Here is a 22,832-nt window from a genome sequence, read left to right on the forward strand (position 1 = left end):
CACACACACACACACACACGCACGCACAGAGGTAACAGACAACAAGGTAAACCAAGCCCACATTGCAGAATGCAGCCATCCTCCTTACCCCTGGGGGTGTGTTCCAAGATCCCACAGGCTGCCTGAAACCAAGAACAGCACCACATCCTACAGATGCTATGCTTTTTCCTGTGCACACTTACCTATTATAAAACTTAATTCATAAAGTAGACACAATAAGAGATCAACAACAGAAACTAATAATAAGAGAACAATTATAACAATATAATGTGACATCATGGCTCTCATCACTACTCTTGCACTTTGGGTGCTTTTATTAAGTAAAATAAGCGTTACGTGATCACAAACACCATAATGCCCAGTTGATCTGATAAGAAGATGACAGTGGTGACTAAAAGGAGGGTAGCTTATACAGCATGGACACATTGGACAAGGGGTGGTTCCCATCCTGGGAGGACGGAGAGCCACGGGGAGGTTTCATCACACCACTCAGAGTGGCACACAACTCAGAACCCAGGAACTGCTAATTCTGGAACTTTTCATTTCACGCTCTCAGACCTTGGCTGACTGTGGGTAACTGAAACCCTGGGAAGCAACACCTTGGTGAGTACACACGCCCACAGGCCGTGTCACTGAGACAAGCCAGTGCCCAGGTGGAGCACAAAAGGAAGACACAATATCGAGAAGCCTCGCTTAGGAGGGCCCCACAGTGAGCGGGAGCAGCCATGCATCCCAGGCAGGGAACCCCGGACACGGACTTTGAGGCAGGGGGCGCCTGGCATGTGCCAGGTTTTCAAAATGACACAGCAGAGTCCATGCAGCAGGAGGAGCAGGGAGACAGGCAGGGGAGCCTGGAGTTCATCTTAAACACACTGGGAAAGCCGCCGCAGGAGGGTCCCGGTGCCAGCGCAGGGGATGTGTCCTTGGCTATGAGTCAGGACACCCTCGTCAGGATCCACGCCAGAGTGTTAAAGGACTGCCTCTTGACCTCCACCCCGGAGTTCCCACCGGCTCCAGAGATCTGGAAACACGCACGCGCACACGCGCACACACACACACACACATGCACACACACACACACACACACACACGCACACACACACACACGCACACACACGCACACACACACACACACGCACACACACGCACACACACGCACACACACACGCACACACACACGCACACACACACGCACACACACGCACACACACACGCACACACACACACGCACACACACACACGCACACACACACGCACACACACGCACACACACACACGCACACACACACGCACACACACACGCACACACACACGCACACACACACACGCACACACACACACGCACACACACACGCACACGCACACGCAGCGATGGAATCAAGCTTCAGGCAAATACAAAAGCCGTCTCGAGTCACTTTTAAATTCCTGGATCTCCTGTTTCCGTCCCATACACCGAGCACGGGCAGAGAAAAAGAACAGGCCTTGTGTGTGGCAGGGAGCGGGTTCTCGGGGTCTTTAACCTCTTGAGAGCAGAATTATTTCATTGGGCTAGAGTCAGCCTCCAAAATCAATATCTACGAAAAGCTGGACCCGAGGAAGAAACTTCTCAGGCTAAAAGCCCTCTTGTGATTGCTGGGTAATTAGCAGTGTGGTCTCCACCACGGTAAAAACAGGCTTCCACCTGAAACCCATTTCCTCTTTGGCTGCGAGGCCCTTCCTGAGCGATGGGAGTGGAAGGTCATCAGCGGCCGTCGGGGAGCACAAACAGGAGGAGACACCTGGCCAGACGGGGTGAGCCGGCCAAGCACAGTTAGGAGCACGGACCCTCTGGGTGGGCTTTTCTGACCGCTTAATCCAACCTTCTGCTTCGGCCAAGTGCACGGACTCACAGGCCGGTCTGCTTCTGGAAGCCCATCCAGCAGCTCCGCCCACCCTGGCCCCTCACACAGGCACGAAGAGCCAACGCACACATGGGGGCCAGGCCTCAGAGGCCACCCCCTGCCCAGTGTCACTCGCTGACCGTGCCCTAGGTGAGCCTGGACCCTGTCACTGACCCCAGCCAGATAGCTGTCCCCTCTCCAGGGCTCTCGACCCTCAACGTGCTCAAAGACATCCCTGGACCCACCCCAAGCCCTGCCTGGCCTCCCCTCAGTACTTAACCCTGGGCGCGTTTCCCTGGCTCCTGTGCTGCGTCCACACCCACTCAGCTCCCAGGAAGGCACAGGGTCTGGACATTTCTGTGGCTGGCGTGGCAGCTGCACCATGGGCCTCCCGGGCACCTGCCTCCCACTCCTAGCTGCTCAGCCAACACCTGCCGATGGACCACTCTTGCTTCCCAGTGGCCAGAAACCCAGGTGGATCCTGAGCCTCGTGGTCTGGCCTGGAATGCGAAGGCCCACCTTGGAGGGTGGACGGAGAGGCCAAGAGGTGGGAAAGTTGGTTAGACGCACCCTAAAAATAACTCACTTTTGTTTATCTACTGCTCGTCCACTCTCCCCCAGCCCGGCACAATCAGAGCACCCGCCATGCCCCGGCCACGGCATGAACACCGTGCTCTGTCCTTGAGGGGGCACAGCGCCCAGGGCCGACAAGCCAGGGCAGAACGTAGGGTCTCCACGGAGGAGCCCACAGCAGGGGCAGGAGCAGCGGTGGGAGGGTAGGAGGCGAGATGGACGGCCCTCCAGAGGCTGGGGAAGGTGAAGTCGGCAGGGCCGGGGCTGGGGCTGGCCGACCCTGAGCAGTGGCCCGAAGCCCCAGGAGGATTTCAGCGGGGAAGGCAGGGCAGAGGCCCCAGGCTCCGGGGAGCACACTGGTCAGCCGACACTCAGGCCCAGGAATCCTGGGGAGAGGAGCCCCGGTCCACAATCTCTGCCCTTTGGCGCTGTGGCTGGAGGGTGGTGGCAGGTTGACTATAGTCCCCTAAAAATGCCCACAGCAAACCCCAGAGCCCGTGGACCAGGTTCCCTTGGAAGGGACTTTGTGGAGGTGCTGAGGAACTGGATCGGCAAGGGCATCCTGAGTGGTCCAGATGGCCCAACGTTGTCACAGGGTCTTATGAGAGGGGGGCTCAGGGAGGGAAGCCGAGGTGGGACGGGTGTGGGTGTGTGTGGAGGGGGCACGGCGCAGGGAAGTCGGGTTCTGCCCCCGAGTCTCCAGAAGGCACTGGCCCTGAGGACTCTGGCCTCCAGACAGATGGCAAACCTGTGCTGCTTAAGACCCCAGATCCCCGTGGCTTGTCACAGCAGCCCAGGAGACCAAGGCACAAGCTGTGTGAGCTGCCCTGGCCACAGACCCTGCCCTCGTCCCACCACGGCCCCACGGAGGGCAGCCCTGGGCTGGGGGTTGTCTCTGGGCGGTGGACTCCCAGCTCGGAGGAGAGGGCAAGCCGACATCCCTCGCTCTGCTGCCCAGTGCCTGCTGTCAGAGGAGCGCCAAGCCGGGCCACTGGCAGAGTTCACACCGTGCCCTGTCCCACTGTCCCTGAGGTTCATACGGGACAGGCCCAGCTTGGGGCCGGACGAGCAGCCCTGAGCAGCCTGGCCTGGCACACAGACCACCTCAGCTCCACGCCGGCCTCGCCTGCTCCCTGCAGAGACCAGACACGCTGGAATGTGCTCTCAGCAAGGGAGCTTCCTCGGCAAGAGGAATCCCAGCAGGACACAGGACCTGTGCGTCCATCCGGGCCACTCCCTGGTGACGGTCCTGCACACCATAGGTGCCCGTGTGGCACTGCTGAACAAACCTACCCAGAGAGCCTCGGGGGCCCCAGCTGCCTGCTGGCCGCAGAGCTGGCTTCCCCCTGGACAGCCGCCCCTCCTGGGACTCCCCCACTTCTGCGCTCCTGCGAACACGGGGGACTGACACCTGGGGCTGGAGGCCAAGGCACCCCGACAACCCCTCCCAGCCGACCGCCAAGCCCAGCCACTCTCGCAGGAGGGTCGCAGGGGTGGGCAGCTGAGCCCCAGCGGCCAGGCTGCTCCTGCCCCAGGCAGCTGTCCCCAGGTCTCTCTGGGAAGGACACTGGCCTGAAAGACCGAGACCTGGCTGCAGAGCCCGCCGTGCCCCCCAGGGCCTGACTCCCCCTCCCAACCTCAGTTTTCCCATCAGTAAAACGAGGTGGCCAGCCCGGCCTCGAGGCTCCTCGAGGCTGCTGGGCCTCCCTGACTGGACGCAGGGCTTCCGGCCCACTCAAGGGCACACACAAACCAAGTCAGCTGAAGGAGGGCGAGCTGGGGGCCTCCCTCGTCTCCAGGCTAACAACCACCCAGCTCCCTGCTGCCCACAGCGCCTCAAAGCCCCCACGCCTGTCACCTCCCTGCATTTGTCCCATGACCTGTCACCACGGTGGATTCACAGGGCACTGAGGGGCACAGCCCGCGGGTGAAGTGACGGCGGGCCACTTGTCCTGCTTTATGTGGAGGTGACATGGCCTCCAGCTGGCCAGGCTGGGGACTCAGCAGATGGCACCCCAGGACCAGCAGGCGGGAGGGGTCAGCCTGGCCTTACCCAGCAGCAGCCGCACAGTCCAGGGCTGGCGCCAGGCACAGGGCATTGAGGCGGCGCTGGCATGGTCCAGGCTGCGGGTGGTTCTCCCGAGGCGGGCAGTGACACTTCAGTGAGAAATCCAGGGGGTGAGCGGCTGCTCAGCCCTCACCTGGCCCCCGCCTCTGCCGGGCCCGGGGTCCTGCCAGCTGGCTCTCTTCACTGGTAACAGCACTTGGCCCCCTCTGGAAACCAAACCCCCCCCCCCAGATGCATCTGTGTGATCCAGGTGACAAGTGGCCTGGCCTGGCACGGGGGCCCTTCAGCCTCTGAACGACAGGACAGGTGCAGGGTCAGCCAGAGTCTCAGCTCTGCGCCTCTCATGGGAAGCTGGCACGGAGCAGCAATCTTCAGCCAGATCCCTGTGGAGCCCAACCCAGGAGGGTCTGCCTGAGAAGGACGCCACCACGCTGGGAAGCAGAGCCCAGAGACGGCAACTGAGGGCCCAGCCTGGTGCTTACTTTAGAGCCCCTGGGGCCAGCCATGCCTGAAGCAGCCCCTAGATGGCTGTGTGCCTGTGAATTCCGCTTGGAGTTGGGTTTCTGTAATCTGTCACCAAGAGTCCTGCTTAGCACACCCCCTTTTAGCATAACACTGCAGGAGACATGGAGTGAAAGAGAGGAAATGGGAGCGCACATCCACCCTTGAGTAACTTCACACCGAGATGGGAAGGTCTGACCATCAGCTGAACCCGGCCAGGGTGAGGGTCCGCCTGAGCACCGTGTGCTGTGGGTCGCATTCCAGGGGAGCTGGGAAGAGAGGAAGGCCCGGAGCCTCCTTCCCAGAGGTCAGCCAGCACTGTGTCCCTGCCACAGGGACAGGAGCCCCCCAAGCAGGACAGCCATGGAAATCCAGGCCAAGGAAGGGATTTGTGCCCACAGATGGCTGGGGACATTCTTGATGGGATTATGCAAAACCCGACACCAGATAATAGTCATTATCAACTTTCTCGTCTATAAGGAAACTTCCACCACCTTTTCTTCCAGAGAGGAGAGAATAAAAGGGATTACCCAGGTGGGCGAAGCCTTCCACGGGCTCACACCCCTTCATCTCATGGTGGCCCCGCCCGTGTCCCCTGCCTCCCTCCTGCTCTGTTGGGACATGTGTGTGCTTGGAGTCTCACAGGGACCATCCATGTCCTTTAAAAGCTGCCATCACAGATGCTGGGAATGACCGTCTGCCCACCCCGGGACCCTCCTTCCAGGTGCCACCCTTTCCCAACACACCAAGGTCCACCCACCCGGCCTCTGCACATGCCCCCTCCCTCCTCTCCTTGTCCTCCCCACCATCTCTAGAAGCTTCCAGATCTCTCCGGGCAGGGAGGTTCCGGGGAAATCTTGCTCCCTGCAGTAGAACGGGGACTCAGGATTCACTGCTTTAAGGGAAAAAAATGGAAAAATGTGACATCTTCTTGCCCAAGGGAGTCTGTGGCCACGACTCAGCTCTGCCACGAGCCATCAGCGTCCTGAGGCACAAGGGGGCTAGCCCCGCCCACCTGGGGCCCTGGTCACAGGAGTGGGCAGCTGGCGGACCACCACCCCTCTTGGGGGTCTGCCATCTTGGCTCGGAAAGGGCCACTGAGGGCCAGCAGGTGCTGGGAGCTTGGGCCCCTTCGGGGAACACCAGCAGCTGGCACCGGAGGGCGTCAGCTCACCTGGGCCCCGGAAACCTTCCAAGGTGGGCGCCACCCATCCCCGTCTCACAGGGGCTCCTCTCAGGTTAGGCCACCAGCCCAAGGACAGGCAGAGCTGGGGCAGTCACTCAAAGGCCACCTGGGAGCTGACCACCCTGGACAATCCATCAAGGTCAAGAGCAGGGACGTGAGCCCTCAGCAGACAGAGGAAACGAGTGAGTCAGTCCCCGGATGGCCAGGGGCCCCACCTAGACACTGTCCATTCCTGCCCCTTCCCCCAACACAGTGTCCTCCTCCACAGGCTGGAGATCTGCCACCTCTGGACCCCATCCACAGCCCTGAGAGGGGTCCCAGGAAGACCTGGGTAAGGGCAGCACGGGCGCAGGTCCTCAGAGGTATGCTTCCCCGTCCCTGCGGCCCAGGAGCCGGCAGGGCTGAGCAGGCGGCGCCCTGGGCAGAGGCCGGCTGTCCAGCCCTGGGCCAGTGCGTGGGACAGCCTGGGGTCCACAAGGAGCCTGCTCATCTCATGACTGCTTCCCTAGGAAGGTGAGGCTGCACACAGCCAGGGGCAGCGACAGGGCCCTCGGAGGATACAGAGTGGGGCCAGGGAGGGGACAGGCCAGCCCGGTGCCCGTGTGGGCAGCAGACGCCTCATGGCCTGCCACCCCTAGCGGGCCAGGGAAGCCAGCAGGGCCGGGGACATAGGCTCAGCCGCGGGGGCAGAGGGAGGTACCTGCTGAACAGGAGAGGGCAGGGCGTTCCCCACAGAAGCCCGGGGCGAGGGAGGAAGCGGGGGCACCCCACCAGGTCAGGCCAGGCTCCAGGGCAGGGGCCTGGCGAGGACAGAGCCGTGTCCTGCAGGAACCTTCACCACGTCTGCCTCGCCAGCTGCCTGGGTCACAGGGAGCCACACACCAAAGCCACCGTCAGTCACAGGGGGTCCCGGGTCCTTAGATCTGTCCCTGGGTCTCTGAAGCCCCAGGGGACAGCACTTCCTGGGGCAGGGGACAGGGCCTCAGGGCCTTGCTGCAGTGGCGGGGCTCACTCTAGGGTGGAAAGCCCCGAAAGGCGGGGCTGGTGAAGGCTCTGTGCTGAGCACGTGCCCAGAGCCCCGGTGCTGCCCAGCGTCCCCAGAGCATGCAGACCCCGGGGTCTTTGGCTTCTCTGTGTTCAGCCAGCCTGGAACAGAGCCTGGCACCCAGTATGTCACAGAAAGGCACTGAGGGTACAAATTCAGGCTGCCCCTTCCCAAACAATCCCCTAAGTCTGGAGGTGCTGTGGGAAGCAGGGTCCCACGTCCCCGGAGAAGTGGGGACCATCTGCTTCCCCTCCCCAGCTCATGTGATGACCATGTCCCGCCCCCAACACCCCTAGTCAGCAGTCTAGGTGACCAGCACCAAATGCCCTTCTCCACTGCCCAGGCCAGGGAGGGAGGGCTGAAGGCCACCTGAGAGTCATCGCTCTTCCTGGGCCAGGCCAGCTGCCCACCCTAGAGCTGAGGGACATGGCGAGAATGGGATCCCACGGGAGCTCCATCCTGCCCCCGGCACAGCCAAGAACTCCCGGGTTTCAGATTTCCTGGTCTCTGCCCAGGTCTCTGCTCACCCTAGGCAAGATGCAGAGAAATTCCGACCCCATCTTGAGGAGGGTGCCAGGCAATGAATCCTACCAGGAGGCGTGTGAGAAAGCAGGTGTCGCCGAGAACACTCTCCAGACCTGGGGTGAGCATTTGGTGCAAGCCGGGGCCTGGGTCTCAATCCAGAGTGCCACTCAGGAAATGAGAAGGAAAGGTAGCCACGGAAGTTTCTTCTACAGGGCGAATTCTGATTGCTGGAACCGTGCAGCCCGTTCGGCCAACCCTCTCTGACAGGCAGGGGCTGTCGGACACAAGATCCAGGAGGGCTCAGGGTGCGGCCACCCAGCTCCAGGGCCCCCACTGGGTCACCATGGTGGACCCCGCACCCCAACACATCCGCCCAGCCTGGCCAGCTCCCGGGCAGCCACAGCGATCCACCTGGGCTCCTGGTCCAGGCCACACAGACGGGCTCGGAGGCACAGGAGGAGGCACCTTCTCAATCTCAGAAGTAACATGTAGATCCAGGGACACAGAACCAAAGCCAGGCCCAGAGACGCACCAAAGCCACCTGGGGGGGCCTCCATTGGGGACTCCCAAGACTGGCTGTGCCTCAAGCTGGCCCGAGGGAGAGCTCAGCACAGCTGGGAGGACACACGAGGGACCGGTGTGTGAGGGAGGAGGAAGGTCAGGAAGGCGCTCTAGGGCAGCCGCTCCCCAGGGCTCGCTGGGCACCCTGGGCCTTTGTTTTGCTCTGCTTTTGTGAGATGAGCCTGGGAACAAGGATGCTATTTAAATGCCCGGCTCCGTTTTGGAACTGGTGAGCTCCCTGACTCCCCGCCCACCTGTGCACGCCAGAGGCAGAGGCCCAAGGAGCAAGGGTGCGGGCCACACCATGGCCTAGCCGCATGGCCTCCGCTGTGAATCAGAAGCTGTGGAGCCCCGTGCCCTCTGACCAGGGTGACCTCTCCACCCCCTGGCAGCTCCTTCTGTGCAGAGACACAGCGTGGTTCTCACTGCCTGTGGCAGAGATCAACTGAGGCGTTAGAGAGCAGCGAGGTTGGCACAGAGTGGGCAGCTGGCTGGGGAGCCCAGCCCCGTCGTCACTCTCTGGCCATGTGGGGACTGTCAGGAAGGAGGTGCCTGGTCCTCAGCTCCAACAGCCCTCGCCACAGGACAAACCATCTCCTATCCTGCCGTCCCAGATGTTTACTGAGCATCTACTAGGCACAGCCCAGAAGGGCAGCAGGGAACAAAAGGGCCTAAAGCCCCAGCCCTCCTGGAGCCCACTCCTAGGGGGCTTTGAGAGGCTGCTTCCTGGGGACAAGGGGACACCAGGATAAGGGCTAGGGCCACAGTGTAGAGGGGGATGAAGGGTCCGTCTGTCCCTCTCTTGCCCACCACCCGGTCTCCTCCTCCCTCAGTGTCTGAGCCCTGCTGGCTCTTCCAGGGCCCATGAACGTGCAGAGAGAAACAATGACCTCCTTATTTTCACCAATTTCAACTGAAATTAGGCACTTCCTCCCTTGACGCAGTAGCCACGTGGGGACTCCAGCCCAGGGGAAACCACAGACGTTTCCTGGCAGCCAGTCGATGGCCCGGAGCACCCTCCACCCCATCATCACTCAGAACTGGGCAGTGGTCACACCTGCCGCTGGCCCTTGGCCTGTTCTTAAAGAAACGGCGTCAAGGTTTTGATAACTCCATGGCCAAAGAGCTGCTTTCCTTCGATTCTGTGTATTTTGTTTTGTGCAGATTATACAATCCACGTTCTGAGACAGTTCTCCGGGCTTCCCCAGATGTGGGGTGGGCACGAACCCCCAGTGAGCCCTGGGGCCCCCAAAGTGCCTAGCTCTGAGCAGGGTGCCCAGCAACTGCCCCAAGTCACACCCAGAGTTATGTGGATCACAGAGATCAAAACACTCAGAAGGCCCTCTCAACCATCAGACGATAAAGCAGAAAATTAAACTTGGATGGGGCTAAACAGTATTGATGGGAATAAATTGAGAAAAACATAGGGTTTTATTGAGTGCTTTATTTTAATGGAGTGAAAATTGAATTACTTAATGGCCAATGAGGGAGTCGATGGGGAAGTGCCCAGGAGCAGGGAGAGGAGGGACGGGATGGAACGCCAAACGCCAGACAGAGCCACCAGGAGGGTCCTCCTGTCCAGACTCTCGGGCTGACCAGCGTGGGTCACCTGTGGCAGAACCCAGGGGTTATCAGGCAGGACAGAAGCACACAACTCCAAGTGTCCTGCTGCTGTGTCTTTCCGAGTACAGAACCTGCCAACGATGTGACTCTTTCTCCTCCAACATCCCAGGCACGGACCTCTTTGGGGACTGAAGCCATGCAACTGACCCACAGGTGGGTGAAACTCCAAGCGGACACCAGAGCAAGTTCTGCTGTAGTTCAGACTCAGGCTCAATCCAAAATCAACCCTATAACCACCATGACCAGCAACGTCACCCCAGAGAACTAAAACCAGGAACTCAAAGAAAATCCTATCCCACGTTCCCAGCCACGTTAGTCACTACAGCCAAGAGGTGGCAATCATGTAAATGTGCATGGAGGGGTGAATGGGAAGCAGCGTGTAGTCTGTCCCCACTACAAATTGTACAGCCTTAAAAAGGGAGGGAATTCTGCCCCATGCTACAACCTGGATGAGCCTTGAGGAGAGTCTGCCAAGTGACATACGCCAGTCTCAAAATGAAAGACGCTGCAGGGTTGCTCTCCGGTGGGTCTTGAGGGTCATCAGCTTCAGGGAGACAAACGGCGAATGGGGTTGGTCAGGGGAGCGGGTGGGGAGCTGGCGTTAATGGGGGCAGAGTTTCAGGTTTGCAAGGTGAAAAGAGCAACGGCAGCTCCGTGGTGTAAGGTGTGTCTAATGCACCGAGCTGCACGTTTGGAAACAGTTGTGACGTCAGATTTCACCTTCTTTTTATTTTACCACAATTTAATAGTAATGAAGAATAAAATATCTCTTGTACTGACTTAAGAGAGAGAGAGAGAGAGTGTGCTGGGGCTCAAAGGTGAAGACATTGGAATGACGACGTGTAGACCCTCGTTAGTGGCCAGTCCTCTGGCTGCTGGGATGCTTTTCACTCTTTTCTGTTAGATCAAGACACAATGGTGTGTCCCTCCCAGGACCCTTCCAGGGCTGAGCAGGTGACTAGGGAACAGCAAGGGGGCCTGAGGTGACAGGAGCACCATGTAGCTACCAGGAAGGGCTATTCTCAGGTGAGTCCCAGGGCCAAGGCCCAAGGCGATGCTGGCTGTGGTGCCGCCTGTCCCAGAGCCCCGAGATGGCATCTCCACTGGGACGCTCCACAAACACCCCGTGAAGGAAGCTCACAAAGAGCCTTTCTGAATTAAAACTGATCTGAATAGAAGCAGCATACTCTGCCTGGCTCCTTTCTTACTTTAATTTGAACTTAATTTATCTCTGAGCATCAGGAAATGGCGCCGCGCAAGACACGGGCCCCGTTCGAGTCAAGGCGAGCACCACGCTGCAGCAAATTAGCTGCTTTTGCAAGAAAATCACTAAGGAAGGGGGGTGCTGTTATTTTAAGATCTCCAAGCTGGGGTGAGGAGAAACTAATTAAATGATTGTAATTTTCTGTGCAGATACAATAACTGACGGCTACAGAAATGCAAAATCAGAAGGAACTTTTCCACCTCCAAAGAACACTGGGGTTTTCTTTCTTTCTATTTTTTTTAATCTCCAGTTTTCCAGCGAGAGCTCCCACCCAAGCACCCCTATTACATTTTTAAAATGACCAACGAAGCTTAATTGAAGAGATGACAACGAGCTCTCCACGCGTTCTGCAGAGCAGCCCCCGGATCCCGGGGCTTCTGGAAAGACGAGCTGCCCGCCCTCCCTGGGCTGACGACCACCTGGCGGGCTGAGGGGAAGGCCTGCCCAGCCCCCTGCCCCTGGGAACCGGCCACGGGCATCCATGCCTTCTTTGGCCACAGAGTCCAGTCTCACACCCAGGTCAGGCTGAGGGACTTCCACAGCAAACACAGGACGGGAATGGACCCAAGCCAGTCTGCACCTGGGAAACGCTGTGGACAGAGACCCTGCTCGGCCCGTGGTCGGGAAGAGGGAACAGCTGGCCTAGAACTGCAGCGTCCCTGGCCACCTGGCTCCTGGGCCATCAGCCTCCATGGGGTCCATGGAGCACCCATCTAACGGGACGGGCAGGAGGGGTGGGGACAAGTGGGCCACTGACAAGAGCCCACAAATAACTCACTCCTGGAGTTTGCAGAGGCATGACCAGGGGCCCCCACGTGACAAGTGCACAGCGCTGGCCAGCTCCTTCCTCCAGGACCAGCCATGGAAGCTCACAGTCCCTCCCACTCTGTGGGGTCTCCCAAGTCCCAGCCTCACCCTGAGAACTCATCAAAACTGAACGGCAGCAGCTCTTGAGAGGCCCACGCAAGCGCAGGCCGCTCTCTGGCCTGGGGGGCGCGTGGAGAAGGCTAATTGATGACCTCTTTAAAATACTCTCAGGAATCTTCTGTAACTGCAAATTAAATAGCCCTTTATTACAGTCAACGTGGCTTTGTGAAATGTGTTCAGGAACTTCATTACCAGGACTCTCCATGCCTTCGAGCCAGGCTTCCTGGTGGAAGGACGAGTCTTTTCTCTGCCTGCAATTCTCCAGGCCTCCCAAGCCCCCGCCTCTCTGGTGGCCTTAATATCCTCCCTGTCCCCTGCCTCAGCCCAGGGATGCTCCACGTGTCCTTCAGCCCTCAGCCCAGCCCCAGGGAGCCTTCCCACACTTCCCCGCACAGGGTCCCAGGGCACCGAGAGCCCTTGGTACGGAGTCCCCACCCTGCCCCTGTGCTGGGCACATCTGGGACACTCAGGATCAGCTGAGTCAACGGCCCCAGCAGCTGGGTCTGGGGCCAGAGGCTGGAGGAGACTGAAGATGGCCTTGGAATCCACAAGCCAGGATGGACGCTGGCGACCGTGCTGGCCAGGCCTGCAGTTGCTAACATGTGGATCACGACCCACATTTCAGGACTGGGAACTGAGGCTCCGAGGGGCTGAGTCTTCATCGAGAGCCAACAGCAGGCACGGGGTAGGCCAGCTGTGCCTGAGGCTCGAGGCCGCGCTAGACACCCTGGGTCAAGCCCTGCTCCCTGGCTGCACCCAGGAGGGCGGCCGCTCGCTGGACGGGCCCTGCTCGCTCGACGGCGGTCCTGCTCTGTCTGTGAACAAACGTAAGTATATTAAGCTGTGTGTATGAGAAGCACACGTCACCAGGTTGTGGTGACCCCAGATGGCCCTGCCACTCTTCTGACAGATGGGGAAACTGAGGCCTAAGAAAGAGTTGGGTACATGGAAGCCAGAAAGATGGATGGCAGCCACACCTTCTGCAGGAGGCGGGCACTAGAGGGGCAGCTCCTAGCTTTTAGGCCACTGAGAGAGGACGCCCAGGGCTGGCAGGGGGAGAGGGAAAGCAGAGTGGACTCCGGGGGCAGGGGAGGGCCCAGGTTCAGGGCCAGGGGCCAAGGGGAGTGGTATGGAGGGCAATCACATGGCCCTCTGGTGCCTGCCCCTAAGCCACCCCAAGCAGGTGTGCCCCGCGGGGGCCCGGGACAGGCGCCTGGCTCCTTCTGGAGTCCCTCAGAGCCTCCCAAACAGCACCGCCCCCAGGAGGCCCGTGGCCACACCCTGCCTCGCAGGCAGGGCGTAAAGACAACACAGCCCGCAGGTCGCCCGTGCCACTGGAGCTGCCCACGCCACCCCCACCCCATGGACAGGTCCTCTGGACCCTGTGTGGCCCAGATGAGGACCCCAGACCCAGTAGGTCTCTTCAGGGGGTAGGAGAGTGGCCAGGGGCTCCCTGGGGACCTTGGGAGCAGCAAGAAGATGAGCTCCTGAGTTGCACAGAGAAGAGGGCCTGTGGGAGACGAGGCCCGGGACTCACACCAGGGCGGCAATCGCCCCAGGACGCAGCTCCCCAGCCCCAGAGGAGGGTGCACAGCCCCGGCCAGGGAAGTGAGCTGCATCCCGCAGCCAAAGGCAAGAGGCCCCCAGGCCCTGCCAGGAGGTCGGGCAGCTAGCTCAGGCTCCTTGGCGCTGCCCACCCACCAGCCCGACCTACCCACTTCCCCCTTCCACCCACTGTGGCCTGTCCTTAGGCGTCTGCACCCCTGCCCCCAAGTTGAAATGAGTCTCCACTTCCCACCTGGCCTGCCCCGTCTGTGGCTCCACTTCGCCCCCACCTCACTCTGCTGGCCCTGGGACTCTCGGGCTCCCTCCTGGGGAAGGACCTCCTCCCATGGGCTGCAGACCCCTCCCCACGGCCTGGCACACAGCTATCTCTCGGGCCAGGGCCTGAGTGGGAAGAGAGCCTGTCCCTTGGGCCCCTCTGGAGTTTCTGCCAAGCACCCCCCACAGTCCTCCTGGGAGGAGCACCCACCTGCTCCCTCTTGGGAAAGCAGTGACATGGGCCAAGGCCAGGTCACTTCCAGACTCTAGTTCTGGACACAAATGGCCCCACTTCTCGCCAGGGCCCTCAGCTGCTGCGGTCTCCCGTGGCATGGCCACTGTGAATGGCAGAGGAGCCTGGGTCTCCCCCAGCTCGGGCAGGTGGCCCCCTGCATGTGAGCCTGGGGTCTGCTCCAGGTCCTTCCCCAGACCCTGAGGCCAGCACAGCGCAGGATCCCGTTCCCTCGCCACACTGCATGGGAAGTCAGGCCCGGGTCTGCACAGGCCGGCATGATCGGCAGCTGATGTGACAGGTACTCGGCACCGGGTGCCACATCCCTCGACCTCTGCTGCCCGTTTCTCTCAGGGTGTCACCCTAGTGACAGCTGGCGTGACAGACAAGCACTTCATCCGGACAGATGCACATGCGCTCCAAGCTGACCAGCCACAGCTCAGGACTGTGACCCAGATGCCTCCCTCCAACCCAGCCTCCACCCCAAAATGCCAGGAGGCTGCCCTACAGTGGCCTGGAGTTTCAAAACAGCACTCGGGAGGTTCTGCACCCTTTAATGAGAGCCACACACCCTGGAGCCACTAAACTCGCCTCAGTGGGAAGAGAATGGACATCTCAAAACCACGGCAGCAGCGGCAGAGGGGAGGAAAGCTGTGGGCCGGCCGGGTGCTGGGCAGGCACATGCTCATTTAAGGACCAAATGCTCTCGGCATGCTGGAGGCTGACCTGGAGCCTGCAGGAAAGGGACAGGCCATGCCCTCCTCACCTGCAGACCCTCCCCCACTCTCACAGCCTAGCCAGCCTCCGCAGGGTGGCAGCCTCCTCTGAGCCGCAGTCCAGGGTTCTCACCAGCACCCTCCACGCTGCCTCTCGCCCCTTCCGAGCCAGACCCGACCTGGCTCCGTCTGCTGCCTCTGGCCAGGCACCAGGCACTGACCTGGTGTCTCAAGTGGAACACGACACCTTGCCCAGCCGAGATCTGAGCCTCCGCCTCTCCCTCTCCCAGACGCAGACTCTGAGGCCCAGAGACCCTCTGCCATCCTCCCACGACCCCAGAGCTGGGAAGGGGCAGGCCAGGACACAACCGGGCAAGGGACTCCCAAAGCTGACATGGACACCCGCCACCCGGCACCACGACATGGGCTCTACAACCTGGTGTTTGGGGCCCCCCCGGAGCAGACTTCACTCACCTCCTCCCAAGTCAAATGTGAAATTCTCTCCGTGGGTTTCTGTCCCTGCACAACACACCCACTGTTTGTGTATGACACACCTGCACCTTCAAATCCCTGCCAGACCTGGCTCACACGTCTCCTCCTGCTGGAATGCCAATCCCCATCTGCCAGAGTCCACCTACTGTTCTTTAGGCTGGTGCCACCTCTTCCATGCAGCCTCCCCTATTTCTCCCCAGTGTCATCAGGGGAAGAAGGACACCTGCCTCTCACACCTAGCGGTTCACACCCTTCTCTGCTCCCCTACTGGACGACTGAGCTCCATCTTGCAAAGCTCAGGATGCAAATAAAGTGAGGGCCTCTCCCTGCTAGCAGAGGCCAAATCGTGCTCCCCCCACCAAAAAAATTATATATATATAAACTGAGGGGAGCAGGAGAGAGAGGTACTGTCTGCCTGGGGAACATGGACAGGGTCCAATAAACTGAGCCTGGTTGCAGGAAGCTCAGGATCAAATCAAATGTTTCATCCAAGTTCAAGTTCAAGTCCCACAGGGAAGGAGCCCAGGGGGGCTGTGCCTAAAGTAAGACGGATCAGCACATGATTTCCCAGAAAGAGCACTACTGGGTTACGGCACAACACATTCCCATCAGGGTACCCGGAAGCCCCACCCCAGAGGCAGAGACCAGCACTCGTAATATTTATCCACCTTCAAAAAACATGTGACCTGCGAGGGTGGCTCAGGAGACACAAGCCCTGAGCTGCCTGTGCACGGCTTGTTCTGGATCCATAAACATGGAACGCAGTCGGTTTCAGTGAGACACTAATTTCACTATAGCAATTTGTTTCTACAGCTACACGTCAGGCAGAGAAGCAGTGTTTGAACTTCCAAGCGAGCCCCTTCCGCATCTCCATGGAGCCAGGAGCCCTCCACTGCCGGGAAAGCTCACATATGTTCCCAGGCTGCGAGCAGCTTGCCTCCCTCAATCCTTCAGTGAGATGCTCCCAGGTGCCCCTGTAAAGCCCCCTCGCCCAAGCTCTGCTTAACTGAAGAGCCCCTGACAAGGTACAGGTTCGCCCCTCTGCTGGTGTGGACCGGTCCACAGGAGTCAGTGAGCATCGGCAAAGATTTTCAGATTTTATGAAGACTCCGCTTGGAAAGCAGCCTTGAGCTTGTTCCCTTCTGGCTGTAGCTTCCAGCAGAGGTGAGAACAACTGCCAAACGCGGTCTCAGATCCTTGTCTCTGGGCTGCAAGTTGAGAGGGGCGGGAGCACAGTGCATCTGAGGTGCTCCTGTGCCAAGAGAGCTGCTGCGCATGCAGCCAGCACCGAGGCCACCGCGACTTAAAGGAACCAGCGCACCTGGGCAGCCATGGGGGCGGCCCTGTCCCCTTGCTCCACGCCCAGGTTGGCCCCTGAGGCATCCCTGCTCCCAGCCAGAGGACAGGCCTTTCTGGAGAGGACCCACCTCCCCAGGCTGCCCAGGGCACAGCGTGGGCGAGAGGGGAGCAGGGGCAAGAGGTGGAGCCAAATGCTCAGCCAGGGTTTCCACACTGACCCCTCTCCTTACCCAGCACATGCCCATACTCTCTCACTCTCTCTGCCTCCTGCCTCCGGGCCATCTGCAAAGGACCAGGGCTGCCCTGCTATCCATATCTATGCTTGTCCCTTGCTTCCCACTGACCAGCTCGGCGCCCCAATCCCACCCCTACTCAGAACCCCTCTCCCCAGCATTCACCTGCCAGCAGACAGGATACAGCCACTCAACCTGGCCACCGCCCTCCCTTAGGAGAACAGCCAGGGGGCTCCTCCCACCCCAGCGCCCCTGCTGGCTGGCCACCTTCCTCCTCAACTCTCCAAGGAGGCCACTGGAGTCCAGGCTCCAAGCTCAGAATAGGGTCAGGCTGGGCATCTGCCCTTCCTGAAGACAGCTGGTCCCCAGTTCCTGTGGCTCCTCTACCACCTCGTGCCTGGCTCTTCACACACTGAAGCTAAATGATAAAGGGGCAGGAGCGAGCTTGCCGGACAGGCGACAAGCTGGCAGTCTGGGTGGGAAAGTTGGGTTGGCCAGTCCAGCTCTGCAGGGTTGGCACTCACTGTTTACTTGCCTGGTTCCTGAGCTGCCTCTCAGCCCTGCTGTATGGCTGAGGGTGCGGGGCTGGTGGGAGCACCAGTGGGCAAGCGAGGGCTGAGCACAGCTGCACACCTTGACACACCTGGCTCAAGATACAGGGGGGAGAGTGGCCCCACGTTCTTCTAGGGAGGGGCACCTGCTATCTTCTGTAAGGCACCCCCATCAGTGGGTGGCTCCAGCTGGGCCCACTTCTTCCAGGAAAGGGAGTTAGCTCTGCCCTCTGAGGTAACTGTACCCTGGAAGCCACCAGTTTGAGGGAGAGACAGCAGGCACGGGGTCCTGGTCAGTCAAGTCCACTCAGAGCTGTGCCTTACCCCTCCCCATCCCTTCCCCAGCAAACATGGAAGCTCCTGGAAGTAGCCAGGGGTGCAGAGAGAAGAGGGGTAAGAGCCGTCCGGCAGGTTGCAGCTTCCTGGTCACAGAAAGCCAGTGGGCAGGAGACCCCTACCCTCTCCACCCCATAGGCAGCCCTATGCTGCCTCCTCAGAACTTTGGGGAGTAACAAGAGGTGGGCTCTCCCACTGGGAGACCTGAGTGAACAGTAATGCAAGGGAACGAGGGAGACTGCCCTCCCCCTCCCCACACAATGCACCCTACCTTGAGAACCACAGCCACCCTGCCCTTCTCCAGAACTCGTCCACTGGGGCTGCCCAGAGGTAACCACAGTGACCACCAGTCTTTCACCAGGAAAAGCAAGACTGAAGCAGCATCCCCAGAAAGAGTGAAGGGACCCCCATGACCCAGGGGTGCAGCACCAAAGAATGGGGCTGAATCTGGGAGGGCTGTTAACCATGGCTGGTGGGTAGAGGCAGAGGGGGAGGGGTGACAAACTTCCAGCTACAAAGAAAATCAATGTGGCCCCATGTGAAAGGAGGACGGGCAGGGGGCTTGCAGGTGGCCCAGACAGATCCCAAGTAATGCTGATGCTGACCCCTGGGGATTTGAAGGTCCAGTAGCATCCATATGCCCTCAGGAGGAACCTCAGGGCAGCTAGAGGTTGCACCAGGAGAATCCAGGGAGAGAGGCAATACCATAAGGAGAGTCCCAGAACAGCACATGAGGCTGAGCTGATCCACAGGGTAGACCACGGTGGGGGGATCCTGCAGCCAGAAATTCCTGCCCCATGTTGAGCAGAGTGGAGTGTGGGGGCCATCCAGCAACACCCAGCTGTGTGGCCCCTGGGTACCTGGAGGCACCCAAGGTGGCCAGGGGTCCAGAAACCTTTAGGACCTTCCCTGGTACCCAGGATGTAAAGGCCAGGTTGGAGCCCCGGAGGCGGCTCGGGGACCAGAACACGGGAATGCCCCATAGACAGAGGCTCATGCATTTGGAGACCTTTCCCCAAGTAGCCAGTGACCAGAGGCCAGTAGGGGCGCCGCCGAGGTGACCGCGTCCCCAAGTGTCTGAGAAGTGGGGGGGTGACTGCGGGGTGGTCCGGAAGTGGGCGGCTGTGACAATCTCCCCGAGGTGTCCCGGGCAGGGGTCGCGGGGAGGGGGAGCGCGCGAGGCCACTTACGCTGCTGTTCTCGCCCGTCCAGTGCACCATCGCCTGGTTGTGTGTCGCGTCCCCCTTGAGCACGAACGACGTGCTGATGAGCGAGACCTGCGCCCGCGAAGCCACTCCGGCCACTGGCGCCGCGCGCGCCCAGCGCCCCTTGCCCAAAGCGGGGGCGCCGTGCTCACCAGGACCCGGAGCAGGACTGGGATCCGGACCCGGGGCGCCGGGCTCTGGACCGCGCGTCTGCCGGTCTTCGCGGCCGCTGTGCTCCGTGCGCCCCGCAGGCGGGCTCCGTGGCACCCGGGTCAGCTGCGCGCGAGGACCCAGGCGCCCGGGCTCGGGGGAGCGCCCGGCCGCCCTGCAAGCGGCCAGCAGCAGCAGCAGCAACAGGAACGGCCGCGAGCGCGGCCAGCGCAGCAGCGGAGGCGCCCCGCGGCTCGGGGCTCCGGCGGCGGGGCCGGGGCTCTTCGGGAAGCACAGGGGCCCCCGGTGCGCCATGGTGGCCGAGGGGCGGCGGCGGGGCCGGCGGCGGGCGGCGCGGCGAGGGATTCCGCGGCCGGGAGAGCGGGAGGGCGCCGGGGAGCGCGAGCGAGAGCGCAGAGAAAGGAGCCGGCGAGGGGAGGGAGCCGCGGGAGGAGGGGACTTGGGGCTCGCCGACGCCCGCAGCCGAGGGCGCATCGCCACCTGCCGGCCAGCTCGCGCCCGCCACGTGAGCGAGCGCGCACAGCTGTGATCTGGCCTGAGGGCCCCAGGTTCCGAGCCAGGCTTCAGCTCCTGGCCCATGCCTTTCCTCCCTCTTCCTACCCTCCGCCTGGCCTCCTTGTCTACTCTCTCTGCCTCTTTCCTTTCTTCCTTTCTTTGGGTATTTACTGAGCACTCATTCTAGTCCAGCCAGGGTTCCAGGCACTGGGGGTACAGCCAGGCCTTTCAGGGAACCCCAGTCTGCAGAAGGAGACAGACCACACCCTAGCGGAAGGCTTTCAGACAAAACAATTCCAGAGAGCTGGACCAGAAAAGCCTGGAAGCGGTCCTCCTCTGGGACTCTGAGAGGCACAGGGAAGGACCCGAGGACATGGAGACCTGAGAAGGGCATGTGGGGGGATGCAAAGCCCACCCCAAGGCTTTATCTCCCACCCCCAGGGACTCGTTTGGGGGCAGCCCCTGAACAAGAGACTGGCCTGGGTGGGAGCAACTTGGAGAGGTCCCAGAGGAACTGGGAGGCCACCATGAAGCTTGTGGAAACTGATTCAGAGTACAAAAAGTTCTCGTCCAAGGTCATGTGGCTACTTCAGTTTGATATCTATAAAAATAACCATGGGGCACCCCTAGTGGAACCAGGCTGGCCTTGGGGACACGAAGGGCAGGAGCATCCCCTGGCAAGGCCAGGGTCCGGGTCAGTACTACACTCAGCTAGGCCAGAGCCCACCTAACCTCTGTCCTTCCCCAGAGCCCTCTGAGTTAGATCCCAGGCTGAGGACCCCATCACGCCTCGTCTCTTAGTTGGGGTCTTCTTTCCAGAGAGAACGCGGAGCAGGGCAAAGGGGTGCAGTCTCCAACATTTAGGAAAGGTAGCAAATGGGGTTCCCTGTGGCCCCCAGGGATTGACACACCAGTGCCCTCCCCAGGAGACACTATCAGTGGCACAGGCAGTAGTCACCAGGGTCCACCTGTGCCCAGCACTGGGGCTAGGGGACAGACAGGGAGCTCTGGCTCAGTGTCATGAAAGGCCTTGACACTGCGTGCAGTCAGATCAGACTCCAGGGTGCGGGAGGAGGGGCGCTGCCAACTGCAGGAAGGTCTGGCCTAGAAAGCAGGCAGAGAGCAGAGCAGGGTTGGTGAGGGGCTGGGGCGAGGTGCCAGGCAGGGGGCCCAGGGAGAGGGCTTGACGGGGAGCACAGCCCCCAGGCTCAGAGAAGAGCTGCCAGGTCATCCCAGCCTAGACCCTCACCTGCCCCTGTCCAGACTCCCCCGGCTCCACTCACACCCTGGGAGTTGAAGGGGAGGCCCCACCACCCCTAAGCTCTCTTCCAGGGTCTAGTATTTTGTTTCGTTTTGTTTTAAATAACAGAAGGCCTCTAAGTATTATCTTCAAGAAACCTGTGGCAAACTATTGAGCACCTACCATGGGCAGTTTCCTGAGGGCTCAAAAAGAAAATAGGGCCTCTGCTCCTGGGGGGCTGCTGCAGTTATGACATCACTGTCATGACCAGACTGCAGAGTACATATGTACAGTTGTCCCCACTTACACATAAGGTACAGATTCAGAGCTCAGGGACCCCCGAGGTTACCCAGCCAGTATGTCAGAGGCCAGATTCTAGCCCTGGCTCTCTGACCCAGTGGCCCTCCTGTGCCACCAGCGTTGGGGTCACCAGTGTGTAGGGCTCTCAGCCCTTCACCCCTCGGGCTCCAGGGCAAGCTGCCCAGCCAAGCGGGGAGAAAACATGCCCCCCCATCCCCGCTCACACCAGGCTCGCGTCACTCAGTGACTTGGTTAGGGGCCCTCACAAGTCGGGGAGGGGGTCCAGGCCTGGAATGCAGGTAGCACGGTGCCCCACCAGGGCTCTTTCCAGAACAGTCTGTGCCCAAGTGAGGCTACAGGCATTGCAAAGAACAGGGCTTGTCCTTCCTGTGTATTCAGAGCCCACAGCCATCATGACCCCCCCCCCAGGTCATTTGGCTCACAGACATTGCTGAACGTGGGGACTCTGTGATGAAGGAGATGGACAATAAACCCAGGCTCTTGGGGAGCCTTGGTCTCAGCGGGGTGGATAGATACTAAGGGAAATCAATTTTGCTACTAGTAAGTAACCAGAAGAGAAGAGGCTGCCCTCTGAGGATCAGAGAAGGAGACAAGGGGTCAGAGAAGCCCCTGCCTCCCGGTCCCTAGGAGGTGGCTGAGAACAGAGGGCCCACGGCAAGAAGGAGCTGGCCACAGGCACTTGGGAAGAGGGGGGTGGGGAGGAGCTGGTGTGCCCAGGGAGTAGCAGGCGTTCGGGACCCGATTTGTATTCACAGGCTGCTGAGAGGCGCTGGAGTGTTTTAAGTGGGGGAGTGAGAGTATTGGCATCTTTATAGCCACCGTCCTCGCTGCTGTGAGGACAGGCACAGGAAGCCACTCAGGAGGCTCTTCCTTCTCAGGTCCAGGGAGAGGCCGTGGCGGCCAGGAGCTGGCTGGCAGGGACAGAGGAGGAGAGGACGGAGGGGAACCTGCAGGACCGTCACCCCCTTCCAGGCACCCCCTACTTCCTGAGCTCTGCCTCTCTAGTGACCCACCCCAGGGACTCGGGGACCTAGGATGGGGACAGTGCCGACAGCAAAGGAGAGCTGCTTGGCCCCCTTGGCACGTGCCCAGAGGAGGAGAGAGGGGACCCAGGCCGCAGAGGCAGGGTCAGTGGTGCCCTCCCAGGTGGCCACAGGCTCGGCGGGCACCAGGGTGTGAAGGGCTGATGGAGCCCTGGTTATGAAGCCTCCTCAGGTGCCACTCACCAAGCACCTGTGGATGCTTGAACTCAGCGTCCGGCACTTGGGGTGCACTGGACAAGTACCAGACTCCCCCAGGCTCTGGACCCTGTGGTCACGATGCTGGGGCCCTGAGATGGAGCCCAGCCCCAGTCACCCACCCTCGTCAGCTCTGCTCCCAGCTCCAGGCCACACACGGGCCTCCAGGGAATCCTCCCTCACAGTCTGATGGGGAGGGTCCCAGGTAAACAGACAGTGACACCAGAGGAGCGGGTGGCCCAGGGAGCACCTGACAGCCTGAGGGAAGGGGAGCTGCTGGGGGGACCGAGGGAGGAAGGTCACGGGAGCAGCAGTAGTTCCAGCAACTG

At 60.6% G+C, this 22,832-nt stretch overlaps 1 protein-coding gene across 3 annotated transcripts in view; it reads right to left on the minus strand.

The window, feature by feature from the left end:
• Sorcs2 (sortilin related VPS10 domain containing receptor 2) overlaps positions 1–19,621 on the minus strand; it is a 325,891-nt gene extending 306,270 nt beyond the window's left edge. The window contains exon 1 of one of the 3 annotated variants that reach the window (XM_078020968.1): positions 19,024–19,620. In XM_078020968.1, coding sequence (XP_077877094.1) covers positions 19,024–19,503 — 480 coding nt within the window. In that variant the 5' untranslated portion in view covers positions 19,504–19,620. Of the gene's footprint in view, positions 1–19,023 lie in introns of all 3 variants that reach the window. The other 2 variants (XM_040292139.2, XM_078020969.1) reach the window with 2 other exon arrangements.
• Between the last annotated feature and the right edge of the window lie 3,211 nt (positions 19,622–22,832).

Source organism: Ictidomys tridecemlineatus, chromosome 9, assembly GCF_052094955.1.
Source record: "Ictidomys tridecemlineatus isolate mIctTri1 chromosome 9, mIctTri1.hap1, whole genome shotgun sequence".
Classification (NCBI taxonomy): Eukaryota; Metazoa; Chordata; class Mammalia; order Rodentia; family Sciuridae; genus Ictidomys; species Ictidomys tridecemlineatus.